The following is a 9,868-nucleotide window of genomic DNA, read 5'->3' as shown; positions in this document are numbered from 1 at the left end:
GTTTTGACATTCAGTTGATCCATTCTTACTAGCACAGTATAGAAGATTTTAACTAGGCTCTTAAAATATATTCTACAGCTTTCAAATCAGCACTGTTAACACTTTACTTGGATTATCAAATGGCCCAAGTCTAATTACAATAGTTACTTTGCTTATTACTGCTGAATGACAATTTTCACTTCTCCTGAAAATTGATATGCTTCACTGTAAACAGTTCTCTTCCAGATTACTAACATTTAGAAAGTGAATGTCCAATTTTTGTGTTACAGTGGAACCAATGACTTAATCTAGATTTTCAAACATAGTAAACTATAAGCTAATTCAGTATTACATTCATGAATAAAATCACCTTCTGATGGTTTTCATCTTTGCAGTTTTATTTGTAACATAAGCTATCTATGGGTAGACAATGCTTGTGTTGCCAACTGTTCTGTTTTGGTGAACACCTATACAGCCTGGCAAGAAATACTCATTAAAAAATGTATTGGGATTCTGATGAGAAAAGGAAATAACCTTTTGTTTTTAAATAAGCTCTTCCTTTGCACTTGATTTGTCCCAAATATTCCTTCCCACAACCAATGAACACACTTAGTCATTCTGAATGACCAAAGCAGCGATGATATTTTTCTAATCAACATATCCAAGATGTTATTATACACCTCTTATTATATTGGACACCACTGTACACCAGGCTTCCTGGCCCAGAAGTATGGATTGCACCCTTGCAACACACAAGCTCTACATGAGCCCTACCAAAGCAATGGAACACAATATGTAGGATATATGACTAAGAGAGCAGAGGACAATCAGTGTTAATTAGAGGCACAACAGCTTCACTCAGTTTCTGTTCTGTTTATCAGTTCTGTTCTGTTTATTTGCATTGTTGTCTCCATCAACAAACAGGAAATTTTCTGTTTAATACATTTGTCAACAATCTTCAAGACGATATCCGTTTAGAACAAAACTAAAAATAAAATCTCAAATTCTAACAGTGGAGTTCTTAGCGAATTTTGAGAAGATTTGTAGCTCAGGTTGAGGTTCTGGGTGTGAGTTTGCTCGCTGAGCTGGAAGGTTAGTTTTCAGACGTTTCGTCACCATTCTAGGTAACATCATCAGTGAGCCTCCGACGAAGCGCTGGTGTTATGTCCCGCTTTCTATTTATCTGGTTAGGTTTCCTTGGGAAAGGACATAGAAAGCGGGACATAACACTAGCGCTTCGTCGGAGGCTCACTGATGATGTTACCTAGAATGGTGACGAAACGTCTGAAAACTAACCTTCCAGCTCAGCGAGCAAACTCACATCCACTGGAGTTCTTGTCCAATTAAAAACAAAAAAACTTAATTCCTAACGTTTGTATAACTATATTACCTATTCGTTCTAATTCAACATTACATATAATGCATCGGTATTAATGGGAACTGCAGATGCTGGAGAATCCAAGATAACAAAATGTGGAGCTGGATGAACACAGCAGGTCAAGCAGCATCTCAGAGATGCTGCTTGGCCTGCTGTGTTCATCCAGCTCCACACTTTGTTATCTTACATATAATGCAGTTCAGTTTATGTTAACCTGACAGAGCCATCTCGTTATTTTTACCATTACAGATTATGTTTATAATGTGCGTTTGTTTTGAAACATTCTCTCTTGTCAAGGGATTGTTTACTGATTTTCCAGCCCCTCAGTATACTGTGACGAGGGAACGTTAGACAGTGTCCTTTTCCAATTGCGCCTTTGTAGACGGATGCCCCCAGCTAGTGTTTGCCTCCGGATGTACCACTGCACGTGGAAATGTGCCGCCTTGAAATATTCGATACACACCGTTTTGTGCTTGGGAGCTCATCTAGTTTTCGACAAATCAGAGAGTTGCCTAACAATTTGATGGCCCTCCAGCAGCAATCTATATTGGTCTCACTGTGCTTCCTGGGAACAGCCAGCAGAGTCCTGAATTCCACATGGTGGGACAGACGTGGAATACTGTGGAAGCAAAATAAAGTCCGTCACGCGCCCCCGCACCCTTCTTGGTAAAGTCACATTCTGGAAGAGAAGGAATGAGAGAGCCTTCCCCGGACTACGATCGCCGGGGGCGGCCGGGAGGGTTGACATTCTGAGTGTACAGGAAGAATTTAATAGAGAGAGCCCTTCTCATCGCTCGTCAGGTTGTGTCTAGGCTTGACTGAAAGTTTTGGCCGTGAAGCATTCTGCTAAGCTATCATGTCAATCTGCTCAGGGACTCCGGTGAGAGAGAGAGAAAAAAATACGTTTAAAACTCGTTTTTCGTTAAAAACACGACGTGCCCCCAAATAAACTGCCTCTTCCCGACCCCAACAGCACACACTTCAGTGTGAAGTCACTGTTAATCGATGCACTCGTTCTCAATGACCCTGCCACTGCAATACTTGCCAGAATTCACCATCTCCTTATCTGTAGTTGCTGCAGAACCTCACAGGTGAACCACTGCCTGATGGACCTGCGCTAAATAATGTATTTTTTTAAAAATTCCCCCAGAGTTTTGCATCAGGGATGGGTGGAGTGGCATGGCCTCAGCCAAGAAGTGTACATCACATCAGAAACAAACATAAAAATCTGCGAAAGCTGGAAGTTTGAAACAAGAAACAAAAATTGCTGTAGAAACTCAGCAGGTCTGGCAGCATCTGTGCGAAGAAAGCAGATTTTAACGTTTCAAGTCCGGTGGCCCTTAACCAAGCCGAAAGCTCTTTGACGTGGACAGAGAAGGTTTTAAATCTGACACTTCACAACAAACTAGTGTTATTTATGTATTTGTTCCTTTGAAGTGACGTGATGTTCCCAGGAGGTTTCTCAACAAAAGATGCCACCACTTAACAAAATGTATTTGAGGGGTTTGTAAGAAGGGGTTTGGGCCTCAGTATTTTAGCATTTTAAAGTGTCGAACAGTACCAGATGCAAACTGCATCGTCAAACTTTTTATGTGTTGTTTGGGGGTGGGGGCTAATACTGGATCTGATGCGAAGTGTTGTTTCGTCAACCGATTGGAATCCCTGTGCACTTTTTGAATCTCGTTGCAGAGCTGATACGATTATAAATTATCTGTTAATATACTTCATGATCATTCGCTCCGTGCGTAAAGTTCTGGATGCGAGGGTTTGCAGCGCAAGGCAGGGATTCCGATCTCTCGGCGCCGTCTGATCTCCCCTGATCTAACGTTATTTTCTTAAGAAGTGACCTCCTATTTTCAGATGATTCCTAATAATTGCGTGCAAGGAGATAGAATTTCCTTTCCATTTTGTAAGAGTGGCACTCTTGCTGCATCAATTCCTGGCTGAGATTTCGTGTATAATTTAAACGTTTATATTAGCAAAAATAAACATGAAGTAATCATTCTGCATAATATAACATTAACTCAGATTTAAGCCATAAATCTTCATTTGAAACTATCCCCCAGTCACCCAATAACAAATTTAGTCAATTCGAACAATATACCACTATCAATGTTGATGACAACGATAATGCATTCCCAAATTACCATGAATTTAGTGTGCGAAAATTTGTATTTTCTGTGCCGGCCAGTAGTAATCTTGGCTGCTAAGTGGGCTCAGAGACAAAGCCCATGACCATCTAAAGAACGGATAGTTCCTCAAAAGGCTAATCTTAGTGCAGAGCGATTATGCAAGTTCAGAATCACTTCCATAGAATCACAGAATTGTCATGAAATAGAAGGAATGTAATTCGCCCCATCTCTCCTGTACCTGTTCCTGTCCCCCATTCCTGCATCTTATTTCTAAAAATAATTTTCTAATGCCTCAACTGAGCGTGCCACCGCCACTTTTCAAAACAGTTCATTCCAACTCCACTCACTGTGGTGAAAAGTTCTTTTTCACGCATCACCCATGCCTCACGTGCACATCACATTAAATTTTGCCCTGTCGTTCCTTTTTCCTTTACCAATGGAAACAGCTTCTCCCCATCTACTCTGTCCAGCACGCTTGTGATTTTCAAAATCTGTTTCAAATCTCCTGTCAGTGTCTTTTCTCCAAGGAGAACCATTCCAATTTCTGCAATCTATCTTTACAACTAAAGTTTCTCATTCCTGGAACTATTCACTTTTCACTCTAGAATGCATTCGCATCTTTCCTATAATGTGGTTGTACACAAGGCTCCAGCTGAGGTTTGCAATTTAGATAAATGCTAGACATTGCATTTTGGTAAAACAAACAAGGGCAGGATTTATACAATTACAAACAGGGCCTTGCGTAGTGCTATAGAACAGAGAGATCTAGGGTTTAGTGCGGATAATACTTCGAAGTTTGCGTCACATTTAGACAGAGTGGTTAAGAAGTCATTTAGCAGCTTGCCTTCATTGTTCAGTCTTTTGAGTACAACAGTTGGGATGTCATGTTAACGTTGTACAGGACATTGGTGAGGCCTCTTCTGGAGAATTATGTCTGATTTTGATCTGCTTGTTGTAGGAAGGAAATGATTAAGCTGAAGGGGGTCCAGAAAAGATTTATCAGGATGTTTCCCAGAATGGAGGGTTTGAGTACAAGGAGAGGCTGGATAGGTTGGGACATTTTTCACTAGAGAGTAGGAAGTTGAGGGGTGACCTTATGGAGGTTTATAAAATCGTGAAGGTTATAGACAAAGTGAATGGCAGATATCTTTTGTTTAGTGGGGGGATGTCAAGACTTGGGAGCATATTTTTAAGACAAGGAGAAAGATTTTAGAAAGACATGAGGGGCATTTTTAACACAGACAGTGGTTCATGTGTGGAATGATCTTCCAGAGGAACTGATGGATGTGGGTTCAGTTACAATGTTTAAAAGACATTTGGGCAAGTACATGACTGAAAAATATTTAGAGTGATATAGGCCCAGTGCAGGTAGGTGGGACTAATTTAGTTTAGGAACATGGTTGACTGGGACTGACTGGGCTGAAGGGTCAGTTTCAGCGCTGTATGACACTATGACTCTGTACTCTCATGATATTGTTGAATATAGGATATGTGGTTATGTCCTCTGTTGAAGGATATAGGAAATGCAAGCATGACTCCTATAGAATGATGCAGGATATGCAGATATATCCACTATTGAAAGTATGGGGTATGAGAATAGGCCTTGAATCTGTTTTATCAGATGTGATACAATTAGTATTTCTGCGCCAGAATTGTGGGTTTCATCCACAATTCAGAGATTTGAGCACAGAAAGACAGACTGATGCTATGTATAGTTCTATAACTAAGTGGAAGAGGTAATATTGTTGACAGTCAACACTTATACTTACAATTCTTGCCGCACTCTTATTCAGTCCTTGTACTAATGAAATCAGAATTCGGAAAGGGCCTCCCAGAAACCAACAATCAATGAAGAAAAATCTTCATCTCTCCTGTAGATATTGTGCTAACGGTGGTAAGTATGTAGCCTTTGACATTACCCCTTTTTGATAGAGCTTTAAGAGAGACACTGTGTTGCTCTGAGGTCTTAATGCCACAGCGGAAGGGAAACCGTCCCACCCATTGTAAACACTCGGCTCGATCGGGAATGTGACTGTTCCCGTGTTTAATCCTGAATCCTGTAACTTCTCTGTTATAACTTCAATATTGGAAACACTTGCTTTCACAAAGTGACAGCAATAAAACTGTAGATTTATGAGAACTCTCTTAAACCGTCTGGTTCATTTTTTGTTTCGGTTTATTTTCAGAAATCTCTTTTATACAATCACTAAATTTATATTAGCTTTGAATTTTCATATTTAAAATATATTCCCCTGTATTACAAAAAAGATAGACATGCTAACATTACAAAGTGCCCCATTGTGAGTCGTTGTTTAATCGGCTCGACGTAAAAGAAAGTTTCTGTTTTGTATAGAAACTGTTCATTTAAACAAAACCTGTAAATGCTTTGGAAACAACAAAATGCAACGCAATTCCATACGTACACATTTTCTTTACAATTCAACACTGTACAAGGTATTTAAGTCTCTTTCTTTTAATTCATGTATTCACGTCCAGGGTCTCCAGATAGAGGTCTCTTGGTCAGGTAGGATGACTTGATGGTTGGGACTGGGGCTGTAACCGGGCGGTGCAGGACGGTGAAGCGCTGAGCTCCCAGTTGGGTTCGATTGAATTAAAGTCCGTGGCCTCGCTCGTGAAACGTCTGTCCCTGCGGGGCTCCTGGCGTTGTGAGAATAAGGATAGCAGGAGACTAAAGGCATGCACCTCTCTAGGTAGTCTGTCAGGCGATCGCAAGCTTCCGTTCCCATGAGTTTTGAACTGGGGAGCAGGTTGCCCAGCTGTAGGAGGCAGGCACGGTATCCCTCCCTGTAGCTGTCCAGGCGATCTACAAGAAGACAGGGAGAAAGGATATTTGGTTCCTATTCTGCCTCTTCGCCGAGTCAGTTATTAAACTACAGCAGCCTATAAACTCACGCGCTGGTCAAGTTCCCGTTTTCACACATGCATTTAAAAATAGATGACAGAACATGATATTTAGACCATCAGTAAACAGGTTAAGAGTTTTTTTTCGTATTGATTTGAGGGGCTTGGTGCGTAGATTAGTCGCTGCATTAGACAAGGAAATACTAAAGAAATGTACTGTTACAAAGCGCTTGGTGATGTTTGGAGCAAAAGGCGCTACATTAGACAATAATTGATTATCAGCACCATTCATCATTGTCCGCTTTCGATTAACTCACGCTTTAAGAATTGAATTTTACACAGTAACAGACTCACCAGAAGCAATGCTGAAAGTTGTGATATTTCAGCGATTAGCATTTCATCAGCTGTTCTCAGTAATTGTACAATCACACTCACGGAGACCTCTTCTGGTCCAGTGTTACTGTCCCTAACTCTGAATTAGAAGCTTTGGATTCGTCCCACCTACCCCAGAGATGTGTCATAACATATCTGAACAAGTTGGTTTAAAAATATCTACAAACAGAATCATTTTTAAAGTTAGAAAGACAAAGCTGCTGGAAAAGCTCAGCGGGTCTGGCAGCATCTGTGGGGCGGAAAACAGAGTTCATGTTTCGGATCCGGTGACCCTTCCTCAGAAAGTTTTTAGCTACCCTGCTACACCTGCTTTGTGGAGCGTGCTGAACCTGCCTAAGTCCGAATGATTCATGTTGAAGCTTTGTTTTTGTTGCCAATTGGATTGTGTCTGAGTAATGGAAACGCTACCATCTGAAAACAAACCGAATCGTACACTCACCGTACAGCGGTGTCTTCGGTATGTCCTGGAGAAACCTGACAGTCATTTCCAGAATATCAGCCTTTTCCAGTTTGGAATATCGTGGACTCTGAGAGAGAGACACAGAGAAAACAACGTTTTATTAATTAGCCCTTCCTCCTGGGATTACGATGGAGTTGGTGTCGTTGCTGGTCATTTGTCAAAAACTTCTCACACTTACATCTTTTCCAATTAGAGGCAGAATCAAAGTCTTTAACTGATTCAGGCTGTCATTGATCCGCGCACGTCTCCGCTTCTCCATGAGAGGTTTCAAACTCTGCAAGGAAAACCAAATCAGATTTCAGACGCGAGAAAGACAGGAGGAAACCACATGACAGAAAGTTCGCCGGCAAAAGCTCTCTCCTTCTGGAGAGACCGGATTCGGGATCTGGCACTTTAGTTACCTTTCTTAATTCACTGGCTTCTTTCCTTTTGGCTTTGCTCATTTGTGCAGAGAATTGTCCGTGCTCTGTAGAGTTCGATTCATACAGATGAGGAGACATTCTGAATCTGTGTGTGTGAAAGAGAGAGAGAGAGAGAGCTTTGTTTTGTTTCAGAGGATGCTGGGCTACAACGGTAAACGCTGTTCGTCCAGGAGCTGTGCGGTGTGGGAATGGTTGTGTGGCTCGGTTGCTGAGTCTACTTATAGAGCGTGGGCGTGTTCGCCTCCTGCCCACAACTCTTTTGTCGCTGATGGGAGACGCCTCCGAACTCCTCATCAATCCACCGAGTTCACACGAGAAAAAAACTTACCATCTGCCCGGGACTGCCCATCTTAAGTGATATCAACGCACAAGCAAAATTCTCGCCAGAAACATTTTTTTTCAGTTCGTAAATCCCGACCCGAAGCTTGTAAACACCACATGCCGGTTTCTACGTGTGTGAAAGTGAAACGATCCCATTAGACTGACCAAAGGCTCGGCGTGTAAAAGGCAGCCAAATATGAGGAAATATGAAATAACTTCTCGAATGTTTAACAGGATAATAAAAAAACTTCAACAAATAAAATCCTAACCCTCTGAGCTGCAAGCACTGGCAAGTTAAATGAAGTTAGAAACTTTTCAGAAAGTTTGTTGGAGTTAATATTAATTCTTTCCAAACTCCTACAAAGTGATGCTTGATATGGTTTCTCGCAGGTTGCACGATGGAGATGTTTGCTTCTCTTGAATTGCAAATAAAGGCATGTTTTGTAACTCGGGGTAATGCACTTCCCCAATATTTCGCGGGCCTCAGAAAGCAAACTTCTTGGATAATGAATAATGAATAAACCAATTGGATAATGAAGCTGCATCCCAAGCCCAAAGCCACGCCGTTTCACCACCACAACTACCCACCCCCACAACCCCCACCTAAAACTTCAATTTGCAGACAGTTCTTTAGCCTGAAACATTTGATTAATACCAGTTTGGATGGTGGGATGTTGTGTTGGGAGGGGCGGTGAATGAACAAGTTGGGAGAAATTGGGTCAGTTTGACTTTGCCTGTGTCTTCTTCAGCTTATAAATCGAGTCCTTTTTTTATTTGTAAATTGCAAATTTCTGATTATTGTTTTCTCTGTTTTTGCCCTCAGCAGCAGGAATTCGTTTCATCAGAGTTGAAATGTAGCTTTGCGGGACAGAATTACTTTTAGCCCCAGCGCCTCGGAATCATTTTGCAATGGCTAACGAATTTAAACGGCGCTATTTAACCGAGCACGGAACCTATGAAGGTGAATTTAAAATATGTAACATGAAGTTGGGTTGCGAGTATGCTGTGCTTCACCTCTCACTCCCTTGAGGGTTAATCGATTCAATTGAAGCCATGCGTCAGGCACACGCCAAGAACAAGCGAGACACCAGCCAAACAGAAACTTCCAATAATCTCAACAGTAAAGCCGAGTTTCAATTAAAAAATCCAAAAGAAGCACAAACGCTTAAACGGTTTGCATTCTTTTAACAGACGCACAGAATAGCGTTATTTTGGTCATAAAATTCTATAACTTCCCAGTCATCTGTAGCATCAACTGTTTCAGTGTGGGTAAGTAAGTTGTGGGCTAAATTATTCACCAGGAAATTTATTTTAATTCCAGCTAAGATGCACAATTTTCTGTACTTTAACGTACAGTGTGTTCCGCACGATGTTTTTGATTAAAAATATTACCAACATATTCATTAAAAGGTTTACAGTTGCAGCATGTTTCAGAATCGATGTAATCCAACTTGAGATTTTCAGATGTAACATTATATAATGTAACAACCTCTCTCTCAACAAGGATGCTCCGATAGCTACAAATTTTATATTTTCCAATGTTTCGCACATTGTTGCTTTACTAAAATGGCATTCAAATCTGTCCCCGAATTTTGGGGGCGGGGGGTATGGGTGGGAGGAAGACCGCGTTTATTTTGGCTTGGGAAGCTGTTTTAGATGAAGCATCTACCCTGGGATAACAGTCCAGGCAAACCCCCACCCTCGCCCCCACCCCACCCAAACCCTCCTCCAACCACCACGCCGCATGAGCACCTCAGACAAAGACAACTTCGATTTATCGCTGAGTTAACTGCAAAAAATCACGTGATATCAAAGCTTTTATGTAGAGGTTTTCAACGTGCAATGCCACTTTATTTGCTCAAACTGTAGCCAGCAGTGATTCAGAGAGGAGGCAGCTTGAAATCAGCCTTGGATAAGCCGT

The 9,868-nt window shown here is 41.4% G+C and overlaps 1 protein-coding gene across 1 annotated transcript; it reads right to left on the bottom strand.

The window, feature by feature from the left end:
- Window positions 1–5,715: 5,715 nt before the first annotated feature.
- hes2.1 (hes family bHLH transcription factor 2, tandem duplicate 1) lies at window positions 5,716–7,803 on the bottom strand. The gene is made up of 4 exons (XM_048561744.1): window positions 7,606–7,803; window positions 7,383–7,478; window positions 7,184–7,271; window positions 5,716–6,313 (listed from the first exon to the last, which is right to left on the bottom strand). Exons 1-4 carry the CDS (start codon window positions 7,702–7,704, stop codon window positions 5,976–5,978), a joined length of 621 nt encoding a protein of 206 aa, XP_048417701.1. The 5' UTR covers window positions 7,705–7,803; the 3' UTR covers window positions 5,716–5,975.
- Between the last annotated feature and the right edge of the window lie 2,065 nt (window positions 7,804–9,868).

This window comes from Stegostoma tigrinum, chromosome 28, assembly GCF_030684315.1.
Source record: "Stegostoma tigrinum isolate sSteTig4 chromosome 28, sSteTig4.hap1, whole genome shotgun sequence".
Classification (NCBI taxonomy): Eukaryota; Metazoa; Chordata; class Chondrichthyes; order Orectolobiformes; family Stegostomatidae; genus Stegostoma; species Stegostoma tigrinum.
This window is presented reverse-complemented; position numbering and strand designations above follow the sequence as displayed.

Excerpts from the sequence above, each read along its gene's own strand:
- hes2.1 (XM_048561744.1), bottom strand. The coding sequence starts at position 7,704 with ATGTCTCCTCATCTGTATGAATCGAACTCTACAGAGCACGGACAATTC. Across the intron at positions 7,272-7,382 it reads TGCCTCTAATTGGAAAAGAT|AGTCCACGATATTCCAAACT; the intron begins GTAAGTGTGAGA and ends TCTCTCTCTCAG. Across the intron at positions 6,314-7,183 it reads ACCGAAGACACCGCTGTACG|ATCGCCTGGACAGCTACAGG; the intron begins GTGAGTGTACGA and ends GTCTTCTTGTAG.